Source organism: Caretta caretta, chromosome 2, assembly GCF_965140235.1.
Source record: "Caretta caretta isolate rCarCar2 chromosome 2, rCarCar1.hap1, whole genome shotgun sequence".
NCBI classification, from domain to species: Eukaryota; Metazoa; Chordata; order Testudines; family Cheloniidae; genus Caretta; species Caretta caretta.
In genome coordinates, this window is record NC_134207.1 from 194,370,474 (window position 1) to 194,390,252 (window position 19,779).

The 19,779-nt window shown below is 41.8% G+C and overlaps 1 protein-coding gene across 6 annotated transcripts in view; it reads left to right on the top strand.

Annotated features, from left to right (window-relative positions):
* The window catches only part of TOPAZ1 (testis and ovary specific TOPAZ 1), a 101,781-nt gene that overhangs the window by 27,043 nt on the left and 54,959 nt on the right, over positions 1–19,779 (top strand). For 5 of the 6 annotated variants that reach the window (XM_048838661.2, XM_048838662.2, XM_048838657.2 and 2 more), the window contains exons 6-8: positions 3,140–3,255; positions 4,409–4,494; positions 11,784–11,921. In XM_048838661.2, the coding sequence (XP_048694618.2) occupies positions 3,140–3,255; positions 4,409–4,494; positions 11,784–11,921 (340 nt within the window). The remainder of the gene's footprint in view (positions 1–3,139; positions 3,256–4,408; positions 4,495–11,783; positions 11,922–19,779) is intronic. The other variant, XM_048838658.2, reaches the window with a different exon arrangement.

The following is a 19,779-nucleotide window of genomic DNA, read 5'->3' on the forward strand; positions in this document are numbered from 1 at the left end:
ACAATACTGGCTTTAGGGAAGAAGGAAATTCAGTTATGTCTTTCTGGGCAGTTTTTCTGATCAGTGTGTTTGCTCCAGCTTTCTCTGTACAGAACAAAGTGGTACAATTTCTGGAGCATCCTGGATTTAGAACAAACATTCATATGTGGTGCCAGGGAAGTCAGTCATAGGCCTGGGCTGAGGATGAATACAATCCAGTACATGATCTCCTTTCAGAAGATGAAGATGGCTGTAATAGAAAATAAGTGGGGCTACAGAAACAAATCCAATTCTTATTAGAGCCTATTGGAATTCTGATCTCATAAACAAGTATACTTCAATGATCCAGAGTCCATATACCTATCCATTAATTGCAGGTATCCCTCTGTGTATCTGCCTATCTTATCCATTGGCAGAGATCTAGCTCTAATGTATATTCTCTGTTCCCCCAACTGGGAAATACTGGGAGTCAGATTTTTTTTAAGGGACCTTCCCAGTTCAGTTCAGGCAATTGGGTACCAGAAAGAGAACACCACATCCAGCTGCTGGCATGCAATGATTCATTGAGATCTCAGAGCACTGTTCTTTCCATGGATAACAGACCTGTTCTTGTCACGATACTCAGTGTGTCTGATAGGGTTGTTACAACTGAGAACAACACAAACAACCCTACCCCAGACAGAAATTCTCCTGTTCTGGGTGAAACAAAATTTCTTATCTCCTATGTGCACTGCTCACCAAGGGAGAGAGGAACACCAAGACTTACATGGCAGAAGCCTGAGTAGCAGAGTGGAACCGGTGTCCATAAGTATTCTCACTCATCATAAGTCGATATAGTGGGCTGGTAATCAACCTCTTTGCATTTGGAAAAAATAAAGTATTTTTGGGAGCCTCTGTCAAGACCCAGGATGTGAGGGGATGAATGACCTCTCTTAAAGCTGTGGAAGGACCCTGCTTTGTCTTCCCAGCTTTTCCACTGCCCCGGAGGACAGTACAAAATCTAGGAATTTGATAGCAGAAAATATACTTTTTATGCCTTTCTTGTTGTAGGGGCTATGGCTTAGTGGCCTGATAGTATTGTATCTTCAGAGGTCTCTTTCTTGCAGAGGAAGTCTGTTATTGAAAAACCAATCTTCCATCTGGGACTAGACAGGCTTGAAATGAATACTTGGATAAAGTACTTATTTCTCTCATGGATCCCAAAAAAGACAACAAATGCAACTTATTCTACTGGCCGGGCAGGGGCGAGCACCAAAGCAGTCTAGGGCTCAGGCAGGGGCGGTAGACCAACACAGGCCTCCTGGCCTAAGGTGGGGAAGCTTTCACCCCAGGGGTGGGATGGTAGGGGGACATGGGCCTACCGACTCCACCACGTCCCAGCCCAAGGCCCTAACAGTGGCAGAGTGGTGGCATGCTGACATAGGATCAGGCCAGCACTTAACCAGACGATCATTTAGTTCCCCTGGGCTACTTCCTACATCCCCAGGGTTTAGTACCTCTAACGTGGGGATCCTCTGTCTCCTCGGGGAACTCTGATGAGTCCTCAGGTGGCAGCTCCAGCAGCTCCTTAGAGTTTCTGTAGGCTGGCAACCCAGGGAGATCTGGCCAGTCCTCAGCATGGTGGAGCTCCTTATAGGTAGCAGCAGGCGGGATGCGTCTGTCTCCCTTGGCAGCTCCAGCCCACCTGAGCTCCAAGGCCCGTCTTTTGTACTTCCCCTTCCTGTCCCACCTCATAGCTTCTGGTGTGTTGGGCGTAGATTTCCTGGTTCTGCCCACTGGGGGAGGAGGGCGTGTTTTTTGGTCCCTCCCTCTCAACCTCTGAGGGAGGCCATGGCTTCTCATTACAGCCACATAGCCATCAATTCATAAGTTCACCGAGTTCTTCATATTGGTCATCCAATCTTAGCCAGTCCCATTTCCTCTCTTTTGGAAGAAGTCTCCATGCTGTGGTGCCTCAGGGAAGATGTAGTTTATATATAATCTACCTTGTTTTGGATGGCTGCATTTAAAAGATGATCCTGCTTCCCACCCTGGAGGTACACTATTATGAAAATACCATTGTAATGGGTCTGTGAACCTTAGCACGAAGAAGAGGAAAATTTTTATCCGTCCTTACCTGAAGATTTCCCTTCTTAGAGTAATAAGGTCCATAGATGCGGACCATATGGGAGACCAGTGGATTCCTCAGAATAGAGTTGGAAATTGACATCCAAGAATTTGGATTTGTCATTGTTAGGTGTAATTTGCCATGCTCTTTAGTAGGAGAAATCATGCTTCTTCCTCAAAGTATATTAAGCACAATCTGTTTGAATCATCTTGGCTGTAGAAGTTACCTCGCTGGATTGAACTTTGCGGGGATGGGACATTCCCATACTGCCAGTGACTGACAGGTCTGGTTCTGCCCCCAAAACTGCAAATAGGCTGACGTGCCCATTGTGATGCATCTGTGTACCTTATTACTCAAAGAAAGGAAATTTTCAGGTAAGTAGGGATAAATTTTCTTATTTCTTTAACTATAACCAATGAAGGAAACAACAAACATTTTGCTGCACTTGCTGAAAATATTCATACTTAGAAAAAATATACTGTTTAACAGTGTTGAGCATATATATTTGAAATCAGTTGTGAGGTAGAACACTTAATTGGGGCTCAGGAATATTTTCCCTTTGAAATATTGTTAAAAATTCTTCCTTTTAGTGTAATTTGTCCATTAGAAAATTATAAGATTTGCTCTTCAGAAACAACTTTATAAGCCCCACAGATTTCATCTCTGGCAGGGAAGATTTAGCAGTACTTAGAAAAGGATTTAACTCAAGCATACACTTCAGTTATCCCAACTTTCTTTTCAGTTTTATGGCAGAATTTTAAACAAGTGGCTCACAGGTGCTCCCTCCACCAAGTTACTGCATTTAACTCTTAATTACATAGTTGCTATCGCCTTCTCCCTGCTTTAATATAACTATGGACAAGTTGAGATAATCTTTCACTAAAGCAATATTGGGGGATTGCTCTTCAGCTACTTAAATTTACAGTGAATATTTAAGATTTGCTTTAATCGTTGAAGAAATTATCTAGTGTTTTATAGTTAATACATGACATGAAGAGTTAGAGAAGAACTTGTCTTATTTTGTTAAACATGTGTTTTTCTTTTACTATTTAGCAATGATTCTAAATATATAGAATTTGTGAGCAGTGAACTTCGGTTAGGATTGCAACCGCCATCCCTGCAAATAAATGCCTACCAGGAAGAGACAGTACTGAAACCCTGGATCAATGGTATTTTATTCTGTAATTCAGTAGCTTGTGCTTTAGCTTCATGCTCTATTTAATCTACATTTTAATTAGAGCACTTTAACTTCAGCTGTTAGGGCTCATGCTTCTTTAGAAACTTGATTGTATTGTCCCTTTAGCTAGCATTTAGAGAGAATTCTTCCATAATACCTACATATTTTGAGTTGTCCAGATAAGAGAGTTTGTTAGGGGGCTCCATTTCAGCATCTTAGCATGATTTTTGCACACTGTCTGGTGTACTGTTTTTTTTTATTTTTTAGAATCGGGTTTTTCAAACTGTTAATATGCATTTGCTGTCATTTCTGATTTGAGTCAGATACTTATCAAATATGTTGGATTTAATGTGGGTGACCAGAACTCCCTCCTCAGAAAACATTTGCTCTTGAATGATTGCCCATACTTAAAGTTGAAAAATAAAAAAGAGTAAATCTAAAAAGCTCTAAATGATGCTTTCTGAACTAACTGGAGGAACCCCCAGGGAAGAGGCTGGGGAGGGGGTAGAAAATTGTTACTGGAGCAATAAGATTATTTTGCTTATTATATTCCCAGTTAGTTATTTGGAATAAGAAGTATAAAGATTTTTTTAAAGTGACTAGTGATTTTTGGGTGCCTCTGTTCTTGGGTGCACAACTTGAGACACCATAAATGGGTCTGATTTTCAGAAAGTTCTGAGCACCTGCCTTTTGAAAATCAGGTTCTTTCAAGGAGTCAAATTGAGCACCCAAAAGTTGAGGCACGCAAAAACACTATTCACTGTTTATATATCTCAAAAAACTAAACTAAGATTTTCAAACAACACTTGTATTAACTATTATTCAAAGGAAAAAGTCTTTTGTCTTATACGGTGGGAGGTGTGTACATGACATGTGTATAGATAAATATGATTTTATTCAAGTCATTCTAAAATTTCGTGTTTTCATGGTGCAAATATTTATAGTATATCTGATCGGTTTTCCTGCTACAGTGCAAAAAGTAGGCCTGTCTTACATATGTAGGAAATAACCTGAAATGTCATTAAAGGAAAATAATAATGAGCTGTTTTCAGGATTTAATTAATTTAAAGAAAACTAAGATTCATGACTAGTGTATGACCCATATTATTACGCAATCCATTAAATATTCTTATCCTGAATCTTAGATTTCAGATACTCAGGAAAAAGCTCTCTTTTGCCGTTGCCAAATTCTGACTGTTATGAACCATGGAAAATGGACAAAAGTGTGATGGTAAGTTGCTAAACACTTAATGAACGCTTGTAATAATGGGTTAATTTTGTTCATTATGGACATTTAAACAGTTCTTCATAAAAATACTTAGCCAAAACTTCAACCACCTTAAAAATGGCATAATTTAGTGAATAAATAGTGAATAAAGTGCATAATCAGTGATGAACAAACATGTTCAAAATGCAGCCATGTTGGCTTCTGCTCCACTAGAAAAACAATGGTTTTTGCTAATTGGGAGGGATAGTAACATTTTTTTTTAAGGTTTAGCAGAAGCTGCAATGTCTGTTAGATTGGTCATTAGACTGAGGATAAGGGGACCTGGGATATCATCACAGCTCAGTCACTAACCTGCTGTGTGACTTTGGACAAGTCATTTCAACTCTCTGAGCCCATAACTTCTCCCACTTGTAGTCCGTTTTACTTATTTAGATTATAAGCTTTTTGGGGTGGAGACTCTTACGGTGAGTATGTGTACAGTGCCTAACACAGAGTTAGGGTTTTTTAATGTTTTCATCAGTTTGTTACACTTTTTTAAAATATATTTACATTTTAGAAGAAGTTAGACACTAACTATACTTCTTTTCTAATGAAGATGGAAAGGAGAAATTATATTACTTTGAGTGATGGTCCCTATGTGTTTTGCACATATGGGTATGCATGCATGCCATGCACCTGAGTCTGGAGATTTTTACTAAGCAGGGTCCATTGGTTCACACATGTGCAGTTCTCCTTGTACTCTGAACTGAGAGTATAAGAGGCAGTGCAGACCAGCATCTCTCCATTTCCTTCTTACCGCCACGTGGCCTGAGTCAGAATCTGCTTCTGTCCACAGCTTCCTTTGACTGCTTCAGTCTGTAAATGTATTGTAAATAGTTTATTTTGTTCATTTACTCTTTGGTCTTAAGTACTAGTGTAGTTGTTTTTCCCCCATCCTGGGGAAATTCTTCCTGGGAGTTGAGTATTATAACTAGGTTCAAGAATTGTTTCCTTTTCAGTGAGTGATGAACGTTGCCCTTACTGCATAGCTGAAATGTGAGCCTCACATAGGTGCAGCATTTGCCATTCCTTCCCTCCCAGAACTTGTGAGGGTCAAGAGCTAAGACTTAAAAAAGCATTTGAGGGAGACACCCCCCTGTTCCCCATATATCAACCTCAATCAACAGGCAGCACCCCTTTGAGCACAAGCTCAGGACTTGAGGTTAAAACTTCCAAGCCTAAGAAGAAGGCTTCTCATGAGATTAAAAAGAGACAAGCTGCCTTTTTCCAAATCTGCCCCAGAGAAAAGAGATTCCTCCCTGATTCCTTCAAAGTCGGGAGAGTCCTTGTGCATGGGTCCTAAAGACTGAGGTGTGAGTAAACCTGTTCAGCGGGTAAAGGAGCATAGATTCATTGGTTTCTATACCAGTTTCAATGTGCAGATTGAAAGACAAACATCCACCACTACTCCCTTCGACATCCAGATCAGCTTCTGTGCCAATGTCATCATAGCCACGGAGGAATCTGACTTCTATTGTGACCAGGGAAGCACCGGATCCAATGGCTCCACTAACTGACTCATCCTGTGCCCCAGAACACTCTGAGACCTACATCTCCCCAGAGGACATTTTTGCTCTCTATTGTTCTCACTCCCCACTCCTCTCAGGTCCGTCTTTATTCAGAGACGGTTATGCAGGAGTAAGAAGCTATCCTGGAGACACAGAAGAAACTTCCTCTTCCACCCGTGAGCCTGAGTACTCAATCATTGGTACCCTTGGTTCCAGCGGAAGTTTGGGATCCAGTTTTTTCATCCGATGAGTCAGCAATTCAGAAGAAGGCAGATCATACAGAAAGCGGGCTGGACAGAAGCCCTAAGATATCTTGGTTCTGTTCTGTGACCATATATGACTTTCCAAGAGACATTTGGTACCCAGTGCCAGATGGTAGTTCTCAGCTGGTTGATTCCTTGTACTGATATTACTGGGGTCCTTAGGAGCTCTATTCTAGGCATCTAGGATCAATACATTTGCCTTACTTACCATCTCCTGGCTAACAGCAATTGGCCCCATCGGCGTATGCAGAAGATTAATTTGAACTGGATCCAACAGTTCTGGGAGCAATTTCATCATCTTCCGTAGATGAGGAGAATACCCCATCTTCACCATCTCCACCTGATGACTACAGTCAGGTGCTTCTGAAAAGGGTGGCATCTGAGTTCCAGATACAGCTTGAAGAGGTTCAGGAGTCCCAACATAGATTGACTGACTTCTTGCAACTTTTGGGTCCCAGTTGAGTAGACCTCCAGATTGAGGACACTATGGATCCAGCTAGAACAATGTGGCAAACTCCTGCTTCTTGAACTCCCACCCCCAAAGAGGGCTGAGAAGTGCTGCTACTTTCCTCATAAGGGGGCATAGTTTCTAGTTTCTCACCAACTGCTGAATTGTCTCGTGGTACAAGCAGTTACTAAAAGATCCACATTACATCAACCCAAAACTATACCCTTGGATGGAGATATCCAATGACTCCCAGTGAGAGAGGTTTTCTCCTCTGCCTCTCTCCAATTTAGAATTTCTAATTATCAGACGACTCCTAGCTAAATATGATTTCACTAATAAAGCAAAGTTGTGGGATTTAAAGGACAAGCTTCCTCAGGAAGATAGAGCTCGGTTTCAGTCCTTAATTAATGAAGGCAAATTAGTGGCCAAAACCTCTCTCCACGCCAAAGTAGATGCTGCAGACACTGTGTCCAGAGGGATGGATACAACCATTGTCATGAGGAGAGATTCCTGATTATAATCATCAGGTTTCCCTAGAGAGGTGAAAAGTACCATTCAGAATCTGCCTTTTGAGGCAGTTACTTTGTTAAATGAAAAGATGGATTAATCTCTCCATCTTCTCAAGGATTCAAATACAGTGCTTTGTTCTCTGGGTATCTATGTTCCTGCCCCTAAGAGGAAACGTCTACAGTGCAGGCACAGAGCAAGACCACCTCAACAACTATTTTACCATCAACGCCCCCTGGAACCATCACACAAATGACAGAGGGTACAAAGGCCCAAATACACAGCTTCTGCGACATCCACTGCCATACCTCACGCTAACCCACATCCAAATAATTTTTTGTTGGGACTGTCCAGACCCTTTATTAATTCCACATCATCCTGCCCCTCAGTTTTTTAAAGAACAGTTTACCCAATTTGCTTAAAACTGAAGGGGTTTGACAATAGACAAATGGAAATTATTCCATTTACAGCTATCTGAGTTTCTGTCCACCCAAACCCACAAACCTCTTTCCCAGTTCCTTTTTTTTGGGACCACTTTCACGAGGAAAATCTGTGTCAAGATGTGGACTCCCTTCTCCAGCAGGGAGTCATGGAAAGAGTTGCACCTCACCGTCAAAGGAAAGGATTCTACTCCCCATACTTCTTAGTCCCCAAAAAGAATGGAGGATGGAGATTGATTCTTGACCTGTGCTGGCTAAATGTATTCATCTGAAAATTAAAATTCCACATGGTCACAATGGCATCAATAATTCCCTCTTAGGGAGAAGGCAGGTGGTTCATTCTAGACATAAAAGGGGCATGCTTTCCCATAAACATTCACCCATCACACAGAAGATCCCTTGGGTTCCTCCTTGGTCACGACCAGTACCAGTTGAGTCCTTCCATTCAGGCTAACTATGACATCCAGGGTCTTTATAAAAGTCTTTTCACTGGTGGCAACTTGGGTAAGAAGAAATGGGTTTTATCGTCTTCCCATAGCTTGATGACTGACTACTTACAGCAGATCATACAAGGAAGTCCAGTTGGCAACCTGACTCCTGCTCCATCTTCTACCTTCCCCAGGACTTTGTGTCAACCATGAAAAGTCCACTTTGAACCCCCCCACAAGGTCCTTTGCCTTCATAGAAGCAACCTTGGACTCGAGTACAGCAACTGCCTATCAAGAGATTCCATGCCAGGAGCGATGTCATAAAACAGGTCACCCTCAGACTTCAATTAGAACTTGCCTTTTCCTTCTCTGCCTCATGCACACACATGATGCCATTTGCCAGGCTCCGTCTCTGTTGCCTGCAAACCTGGCTTTAATCAGTGTACTCACCAGAAAAAATCAATATCAATGCCAAAGTAACAGTTTCATCCAGGGTTCTGGGCTCTCACATCTGGTGGACAAAGCCAGAGAAAGTTCAAGTGGGAACTCCTTTCCTCACACTTACTTCTGAGGTTATCATCATTACTGATGCATCACTGTTTGGCTGGAGAGCTCATATGGACAATCATACTGCACAAGGCATCTATACCTCTTGGGAGTCCAGGATGCCTGTCAATTTACTGAAACTAAGAACTGTCCATCAAGCCTGTAGTGCTTTCGTCCACTCATCTGGTCCCGGCACATCCAGATAGTTTTAGACAATATGACTGTCTTTTATATAAACAAACAAGGGGAAACAAGATCCCTTCCTCTGTGTGTAGAGACAGTCATTCTCTGGATTTGGTGTATCAGACTTCATAAAACCCTCTCAACAGCATATTTGTCAGGTTTGCAGAACTCCGCAGCAGACAGTCTCAGCAGATGTTTTTCTGAAGACCATAAATGGCAAATTCATGATTCGGTCCTGAATAAGATCTTCACCAAGTGGACAATGCCATCTTGGGATCTTTTCACCTCACAAGCAGCAAAAAAACCCTTTCTCCGTAGTGCTCCAGAGCAACTCTAGGTAGGGGCTCAAAGGGAGATAACCTTCTACTACCATGGAAGGACCACCTCAGATATACCTTCCCTCCCATCCCATTAATACCACATGTCCTGCAAAAAATCTGTCATTAAAGGGTTCCAGTCATCCTTATTCTGCCCAGTTGGCTGAGACAGTTCTAGTTCACAGACCCAGTAAGACTTTGTCTATCTGCCCATCAAAATCCAACCATTTCCAGACCTGCTAATGCAACACAATTGCACCGTCAGGCACCCCAACCCAGAACCATTGCAATTCAAGGCCTGGTATTTGGATGGGCATCAAATGTAGAGTGTTTATGTTCCAGGGCATTTCAATCCATCTTCTACCAAAGTAGGAAAGATTCTATTTAGCAAAATTGAAGCTTTTCTCCTTTTGGGCACAGCAATACCAGTTATCTCCAGATTCTACTGGGATCCCTGCTATTTTAGACTATCTATTTACTGTTAACACATAGGTTCTCAGTTACTTCCCTCTTGGTTCATTTGGCACAGGGGTTCTCGCAACAAATTTTTTGGTCGCCTCAGAGTACCGCCACCAGCTCTGACAATTTTTCCTAAAATACTTAATCAACTTTAGGAAAAACAAATAAATATGCACATATGCGTGTCCCAAATCATTGTAATTTATTTATGTAGGGTTTTTTTAGCATACTCAATAATAAAAATAACGTACAGTTGTCTCTGTTCTTTACTGGATCTAAACGGAAGAGAAGCACAAATAAGATGCTTTGCACGTTCTTGTCTTTTTTTCTTACTGATTCTTTTGCTTTTTTTGGTTGCTTTTTTTTTTTTAGACTTGCTAGCTACTAAGTCTGCTGTGAAAAGTGATATTAGCAAACACGCAAATATCACTTTTCACAGCAGATTTACTCAGCCCTGGCAATCCAGGGGACATATTGAGCCATGGATGGGGAGAGTGAGTATGGAGGTAGCGGGAGCCAGGGGCAATGGGGCACTAGGGGAGGCAGCGGGGGCCAAAGGTGATGGGAGAGGTGGTGAGCTCAGAGAACGGAGCCCAAAGCCCAGTGGCTGGAGCCTGCCACCCCAGGGCTAAAAGCTGACCCATCTCCCCTGGGAAGGTGAGGAACTCAGTGGCTGCTTGCTCCTCCAGCTTTTGTGCCTCCAGAGAGGTGCCACTGCTTTGTCCCCACCCCGCCCCCGCACCAATAACCACCCAGAAGGCTGTGGCCACAAGAAAAGCCCCTGGTGGCAGCATGCGGCCATCGTGGCCGCATTTGAGAACTGCTGATTTAGCAGCAATCAAAGCTTTTCATCCCCCTATCGACAACCACACTATTTTCACTCATCCTATGATGACTAGATTCCTGAAGGGACTTATTGGATCCTTCCCATCATTGGTGAAGTCAACACCTCAGTGAAACCTCAGCCTCCTCGTTCTTTTGTCTTTCATCAAATCTTCCTTTGAACCTTTAACTTCATGTTCTATATCCCATCTCTTGATGAAAGTTGGCTTCCTAGTTGCCATCACGTCAGCCAGAAGGGTCAGCTAGCTGGGAGCACTCATAGCAGACCCACTATATACTATCTTCCACAAGAAAAGGTCTGTATTTGCCCACACCCAAAATTCATCTCTAAAGTAATTTCAGAGTATCACATGAGTCATACCATCCACTTAGCAATATTTTTTGTGAAACCGCATGCCTCTGATGCGGAAAGAATGCTTCATTCTCTAGACATCCCAAGAGCACTGGCCTTTTATCTATAAACAACAAAAGCAATTAGAAAGACACCTAGACTTTTTGTTACCATAACAGAGAGATCAAGAGGTCTAGCTGCATCTGCGCAGAGACTTTCTAAATGGATCTCATTACCCTGTGTTACCCACTGGCTCACCTCCCTCCGCTGGAGAGGTTGAGGGTCCATTCCATCAGAGCCCAAGCAACCATTGCTGCATCTCTGCAAGATGTACCTCTACTAGAAATATGTAGGGCAGCTACCATCACAGAACATCACACTTTGTTCCAATCTTCTGCTACAGACACAGCTATAGGGACAGCAATATTAGACAGCTGTGAAAAGTGATATTTATGTGTTTGCTAATATCACTTTTCACAGCAGACTTAGTAGCTAACAAGTCTAAAAAAAAAAAGCAACCAAAAAAGCAAAAGAATCAGTAAGAAAAAAAGACAGGAACGTGCAAAGCATCTTATTTGTGTTTCTCTTCTGCATTCTTGCACCTACCTCTTGTTTGACTACTGCTTGCTAATCTCCCACATGTGGAATACAGATTGGAACCAGCACTTGAAGAAGAAATGGAGGTTACTTATCTGTAACAGGTGGCTCTTTAAGATGTGCGGTTCCTATCTGTAGTCCACTACCCATCATCTGTCCCTTCTGCTGCAGATCATAGTTAGATTTGTGGAAGGAGAAGGAACTGTGCCGGTCTGCACTGCCCTAGTACTTCAGGTCAGAGCATGAGGAGAACAACTGCAAATGTGCTGACCAACAGACAGTGCTTACAAAAAATATCTGGACTCAGGTGCACGATACAGGCAGGGACCTCTCGAAGAACCTCCAGTTATAGACAAGTAACCCTCCATTTATCTGATGTTTAGGTTTCCCATCTGATCCAGCAGAACCTTGGGATGATTGAGTTGCCCCGTAAATATTGCAGATTTTATTTCAGTACATTGCGTGGCTGTGAGAGAGTGGAATGTTGGTTTTGGCATGTTCCTGAACAGGGAGATGAAAAGGTAAAAGGGGTTTAATTTGCGAGAGGGAATCCTCAATTTTAACACTTTCTATTTTGTATAAAATGTTTTGTATTCAGTTGAGTTCAGTGTGAGTTACCTTTGAGGGTGAGAAATCCGAAGTGGGAATGCAGGAGAACTCTTCCTTCCAGGTGCTTTTAACAATTCTTTTAAAAAATGTTACCCTAGAGAGACTGTAGAACTTGAGTCGGCATATTTTCAAGAGAGTGGACTGCAGCAAAATTATATAGAATTATAGTATTAGCCCACACTCTGTAGAAGGTAATGATGTATTAATGGGAATGCCTCAGTAAACCCAAAAGACCAGATAAGCAAACCCAGAAATTGTATACGCTCCAAGGCCATCTACGTTATGTCATCCTCCAAAAGATAGGTAGCAATGGCATGTACAGATAATATAATCCTCCTCAAAGAACTGGAAGACTGAGTAGAACTGTCCTTGTGTCCCAACTATGAAGCATCCTTGGCAGGTTCACAAGTATCCATAGCTTCCACCTAGTTTGCATGAGTCACCATGATTTCTAGTGATTCTGTATTTCAAGATGTCCTAAAAAATAACGAAATATTTAAAATCTATTCTCTATAAGATCTCCTTAGTGGCAACATTGTATCACTTATTGTTTTGCACATGTCCCACATGGTAGCCAGGGAAGTACTTGTGGAGATATTGGTTGAAGGCTAATAACCAGGCCAAGCACTTCATGGTTGCATCAGAGTATACTTATGGGAAAACTAGTGAATCAGTGCAAAAGAAGTGATTGAGCCCAAAAACAAGGAAAATAAATCTTTCAGGAACTTAGACCACTTGAGATGGGCTGGCCAGAGTTGAATACAGTATCCAGGTGAGAATGTGACATTTTTTATAAAACGGCATATTTTCAATATTTTTTATCCCATTCTTATACTTCCCAATGTTCTATTTGTATTTGATCACCAGTGTAAATTGATTAGAGATTTTCATTGATATGTTCATAATAGTGAACATGTCTCTTATTTGAGTGGTTACAGTTAATTCAGAATCCAACATTGGAGGGACCAGTTTGAACTATTTATGCATTCCCTTGCATTTATCAACATTGAATTTAGTCTGCCATCATGTTTTCTAGTTAACCGTCTGTTAGGTACCTTTGGAGTTCCTCAGTCTTCTGTGGTCCTAACCTTCCTAAATAATTTTTTTCAGATGCACATTTTGGCCACCTCACAGTTTACCGATTCACTTTTCCAGATCACTTAATAAATACATTGTACACAGTATGCTTACATGGAGCATCCACCATAACCTTTTTCTGTGTTGAAAATTCAACATTTAGATTTTGTTTTCTTTTTGCCAGTTTCTGAACTTCACCTCTCACCATTGGTTACTTAAGGTGGGTCTTCGCAGCACAGTTATCTTGAGTTATAACTTGAGTATTAACCCAAACTCAGCTCCTCTCCATGCACAAAAAAACTTAGTTCAAGCTAAGGTGGTGCTTTAAATTCAAACCAGCTGGTCCTTCAGGAGGGTTGATTGACACTCCAGTAGTGCTGGTGCTCAAACTAATAATGCGGTGGGGATATAACAGTTTGTTATAAGCAATCCATCAGCAACTAATCCAGTCACTGTTAATCCAATCACTCTGTGCTGCTAATCTAATCTGTGTAGTTTTGCCATCTGGTAGCTCTCACTCGAGCTCGGGTAGCTCAAATGCAGTAGCTCAAGTGTACTAACTCGAGATAACTTTCAGTGAAGACAAGCCCATAGTTTTGAAACCTTCCTCACAAGAGAATGATAAGGAAGGTCCAAATAAATTATATCAGTTGGTTTTCTGGTGTCTGCTATCTTGTTGACTTGCATAAAGAGTTGAGCAGATTAAAGGGGCACAATTTTTCTTCACATAAACTGTGCTGATGTGTCCCTATCATATATTAAACTGGGTGAGAGCTTCTGAATCTGAAATTATGTACCTAGGGGGTTGCAGCCACCCTCCCTTCCATTATGGCTGGATGAAAAGCGTCCTGAAACTTTTCAGTTACAGCATGGTATGGAAAACATGAGATCCACTCATCTAGTTGTTTTAGAACTCTATTTAAACAATGGTTTCAAACAGACTTCCTAATACTGAAATAGGGCTGTAATACCCACCAATTATCCCCTCATACTTTACTTAGAGATAGGTGCAATATTTTCTGTCCTCCATGCGTCTAGTTATTAGCTGATTTTAATCAAAAATAGCATATGTTTGTTATCAACTCAGACACTTCATTCTTAAATTCCTTCAGAATTCTTGGATGAATACCAGATGATCCTGGTACTTGGTTTTTCTTTAATTTATCAGCTTCTTTACATTTCCTCCTTTGACATCTGAGTCTGACAGTGCCTTCTTTGTGTTGCATGTAAAGAATAGATCTGCAGATAGATATCTCCCCAGTATCATTTGTAAGATTGCAGAGAAGCTAAATGGATTTTTATGTATCATTTCCCCTATCTCCCTTGATTGCTGTCTTTAATCCCTGGTAGACCAGCATACCCACTGACTCGCACAGAATTTCTCCTTTTATGTCTTTGGGTATTTGGACCTTCAGTTCACTTGTACTCCTCTTGATTTCTATCAGCCTTTTACGTGCCATAATCTTGTTCTTTTCTGTTGGCTTCAGTTGGGAAGCTTCCTTCATTCAGGAAACAGAAAAGGGATTTTAAACTAGGCTAAAAGGTGTAGGTTCCAAATGAATGCCTACTTGCCTTCTTTGACAGAGAGACACAACAACTGTTTCAGAGAAGAGTGAAGCTGAGATTAGAGAAGGTAGATTCAGAGCTGTTTTCTCAAAACTGTAACTTCTGCATTTCCCATAAAGAGGGGCCTCCACAATACGAGCAAGGTTTATACCTTTGAACTTCAGAGGAACAACCAGTTCCTTCCCCCACTCCATATATACCAAATACACTCAAGCCAGGGAAGTAATTATATATGTGCTGCAGATCAGAGCAATAGAATCAGCCCCGCTGTCAAGGAATTTACTGTCTTTTTTTCCTGCCTGTACAATCTAGGGGGATCAGACTGACTTAGGTCTAAAGGACTTGAACAAAAATATACTATAAGGAAATTGAAATACAAACTAGAAACTCTAAGGTATACCCTTGCATCCATTTCTCAGAACAGTCACCTGTACTGTATTTACATGAGGTAAGCATATCTATGTATTCCAATAAGAACCTCACACAGGAAATAGCTCCACTTCTGATACGACTAAGACCACTGTTAGTATAAGGCTTGCTATACTTGGCAAAGTATTCGTCGAAGTGTTTGTGGTTATAGTGATAGACCTCAGAAAAAAGGGAATTCATATCTGCCCCTTCTTGGAGGATTTCCAAATTAATCCATTAGAAATTAGGAAATAGCTGCAACTGTCTTTCTCCTGCAATAAAGGGATAACAAACATTTTCACAAGTCAGCTAATAATCACAGAAACAGCTACGGTACTAATTGATATGAGATTACAAAAGGTGTTTCTGTCAAAAGAGAAGACTTAAGTATCAAACTAATGTGTTAGTCTTGTTCCCATTGTACAGTCTAACCTGTCTTTTGGAAATACCAGTCTCATAATATTCTAGTTTGAGGCTGGTTTCATGAGGCCCTCCAAAGAATTTGTTCTCTTCATCCAAGCAGTCAAGATCAGCCTTCACTAGCCTAAAAGTTCCCAGCAAAATAAACTCATTCTTAATTCTGATGAAGTGAGCTGTAGCTCACGAAAGCTCATGCTCAAATAAATTGGTTAGTCTCTAAGGTGCCACAAGTACTCCTTTTCTTTTTGCGAATACAGACTAACACGGCTGTTCCTCTGAAACCATTCTTAATGTGGTGAACAGCAAAACGGATTGTGAGCTTGTTATCCCATCCCTGAATCTCTGAAAATCAGTCACCTTGAATGAAGTCTCTAATGGTGGGGAATCTCACTTGACCATTCTCACAGATCCTGGCCACCCACTAGGACAACTGTGAGGGGAAGCCAAGCTTGTGCACTCTGCATCCCCTGGAGTGTTAAGCTTCAAAAGCCCCGGCAGGCTGCAGCACTGGTTCCTCTCTTGGCTTCCCTGACACATTTCCTGGCACTGACTATCTGCTATCCCTTCTGAGAATTGGGGCTTTTTAGCTCACCTGTCTTAGGCCTCGAGGTCCAGTGCTGACCCCCAAAATACTCCAGTTACTTAAGCTTCATACCTTTGGAAGAGGGGTATACTTCCGGTTTACATTTTAATACTGTCAGGGACATGCAGCTTTTCTGAAGCAGTCAACACAGACACTTTGCACAGTTTAACACCTTTGTGTTTTTATATTCAATCATGTAAAGCACAGGGGAATACAGATCATACAAAGCAATAAACAAGAAATGCATGTCCCTGCCTCAATTTCCTCACCAATCCAGGGCATTCTTTGGGCTGGGGTCCAAGTCCTTTGATTTGTCCAGGGTCCTTGGAGCTGTCTCGGCTCAGGAAAGCAGGCAGGGCTCCCTACTACATGAGGCTGCTACATGCTGGGTGACCTCTCACTTCTGGAGCTCCTCACCCAGCTTCTGTGACCTTGCTGTCTTCCACCATGATTCCTCTTCTTGTCTAGGCCCTGTTCCTTTGTGTTTCTTCATTTTAAATCCATCCTGGTCACCTGGCCTCTTTTGTTTGCCTGCTAACTTTACACTGCTCTTTTCTTCCCCCTCCCTTCAGATGAGTCAGCTAAATTGGTTTTTCTAAGGATGCAGCTGCTTTTTTTAATAACCTTTCTCAGGTCTAATTACTACAGTTAACCTTAAATATTTTTCTTTGTATTCGTCTGGGGTGTACATGCTGCAATCCCTGTCAGCCGTGGTGGAGCCATATACAGATAGACGCTCATAATAGCTGTTTTTCATAATATAACTTCATAATATCAATCATAATTCATAAGTTGCACAGATATAGCTCCAGTTCATCACACCCACTCAATGTATGGCTGGTGGCAATCAGTAGAAGCCTCCAGTAGTATAAACTGACTGGAAGTGATGGCCACATGTTCAGCTCTCTAATGTAATTAAGAAATAGCACATTACCTTTTTAGATGGCCTTTAGCAATAAACAAGGGGAATGAGGTCCTCTCCGCTTAGCAGAGGAAGGATAGTTGTCCAGTAGGTTAGGATTCTAGCCTGGTACTTGGAAGATCTGGTTTGAATTCATTGCTGTGCCGCAGATTGTGTGACCATGGGCAGGTCACTTAGGCCAGGTCTACATTGCTTAGGGGTCTGAAAAATCCACACCCCTGAGTGATGTAGATAAGGTGACCTAACCCCTGGTGTAGACAGCATACATCATATGACAGTTAGCACAGGTCAACAGTGGCACCTGCTCTTCTCTTCTTCGCGCTCCCCTCCCTCCTTTCCCCCCATTAGAGAGAGGCAATCAAGCTATGGAATTGGATGCTACCTACATGGCATAAACCCAATAGCCCTACACGTACCAGGAACTACTTGTCAGACTTCTTAAGCAGATAGTCTTTCAACAACCCACAAGCGATCATTGCAGAAATCCCTGTACAAAGTTTACATTACACCAATGGGGAAACTGGTAATAGATTCTTTACCACCACGAACAATGCCAAGTGTTCAAATTTCTGTTCTGAAGGAGGCAAGATCCCAGGATCTTTGCCGGATGCCTTCCTTCTAGAGTAGAATCGGGGCCTCCTTTACACCTTGCCACTGGTTGTGCTAATCCCCAGAGTGATTGCCAAGGCCAGAGATGACTAGGCCACGCTCATCCTCACAGCTGCTTATTGGTTGAAGCAGTTCTGGCTGATAGATCAGTGACAGATGTCTACATAACCACTCATCAGATTGCCCAGACCTATTGTTGAAGGATTGAGGTCAAGTGTTACTTCCAGACTTGAAGTTGCTGCACTTCATAGTCTGGTTGTGGACTGTTGAGCTCTATGGAAAGGGATTGCCTCTCATGCATTGATTAAATCCTGGCACAGAACAAGAAATTATCCACAATAAAGACTCACGCCTCCAAATGGAAAAGATTCTCTATGTGGGTGGCCCAACATAGCCCAGACGTGGTGCATGTCCCAGTACTGAAGATTCTTGACTATTTGCTGAAGTTAAAACATTCTGAACTTTTTCAGTGTAGGTCCATTTGGCAACAATACTAGCATTCCACACAGCCATTCTCAGTCATCTCTCATCTGTCCGTATCCAAATTCCTTAAAGGCTTAATGCACTTACCTGCCAGTTGGAGAACTTACTCAGGTAGGGACCTGAACTTTGTCAAGCCATTTCAAGGGTGCTCCATCCATTATCTTATTCTCAGAACAGTATTTCTAGTGACCATTGCTTTGGCCAGTAGAACGAGTAAGATTCAGGCACACATGGTGGAACCCTGTTTATCTCATTTCATACGGGCAAGTTTGTACTCAAATGTCACACAAAATTTAATCCCCATGGTGGTCTCTGAGTTCCACTGAAACCAATTAGTCAGCTTATCTCTATTCTTTCCAAAGCCTCATTCCATACAGGGGGAGAAAAAGCTCCACGCCCTGGACATATCCAGAGTTCTTTGTACATCAACAGAACAGTATTTTTCAGATTGTCCAAATGTCTATTTGTGGCTATAGCGAGCTGTTCCAAAGGTCAGTCCATTTCATCACAAAGATTTTCCAAACAGATGATAAGATGTCTGTCTTCCATCAAAGTGCATTCCACCAGAGCCCAAGTGTCACCGTCTGTACAATATGCTGATATCTGAAATCTGCAAGGCAACTAAGTGGAGCAGCCTACTCATGTTTGTCAAATATGTGCTGAATTTAGCTCTGAGATTAGATCCCAGATTTGGAGGTGTGGGGGTGTTACTCCAATCCCTATTCGACTGACGCCGCTTATACTCTTCATCCCCAACATCGTGTAGAAGTTTCTACTTGCCAGTCACCTATAGTGGGATCCACATCAACACATACTCAAAGAAGAAAAGTTACTTGTCCTTCCCTAACTGTTAGTCAGTGTGAATCCTAGGACGCACCCTTCATCCCTGCTTTTGAAGTTCTGTTACCATTGGCTTTGAATTACAGATCTGCTGAGGGAGGGTTGAGACCACTCTGCTCTTTTTGCCCTCAAAAGGAGACACAGGCACATGCATGGCACCAATGGATGCTGCTATTCAGAAGATTCTGAGCTCACATCCATGAGGTGCATGCCCGATTACAGTGGGGTCCACACGGATTACAACATCTTGAAGAGCCAGAGGTACTGTTGGACACGTAACCATTCTTTCCCTATTTCATAGGGGTGTTGTGAAGACAAATTACAGTAAAGCTGGTGATGTGCTCAGATACTACACTAGCCTCTCAGACCTTGGTTCTAAGATCTAATCATTAAGACATTTCTTTTTATCTTCCCATCAGGGAGTATCTCCTGGCATACTATCCTCTAAGGCCATCAAACCCAGGGAAGCCCCATGTGGTAGCTTGGAATTTGAAAGGAGAGAGAATATTTTCAGCAGTCATAAACACACTTTTGCCTTTAGTATATAGACAGACAGATATAGATTAAGTCAGAATATCATCAGATATGAGGTAAATTGAAGAGGAAAAATTTATAAACCAGACCTGCCAAAATTCCTTTGATATTAAATTTCCTACCTAAATAGTTATAGTCAAACATGCCTCTGCTTTCTCAAGTATGCTGGGTAAGTAAACCAATTTTGATTTCCTCACTGTCCTATATGAAAAGATTAAGAGTAGTGGCATTGCTTAATCCTTAGGAAATCCAGCAAGTAAAGCAATGGAAAATTTAACCCTCTTGTGGATGCCCTAAATGTTTTTGTGAACCTCTATGCTATTTTACC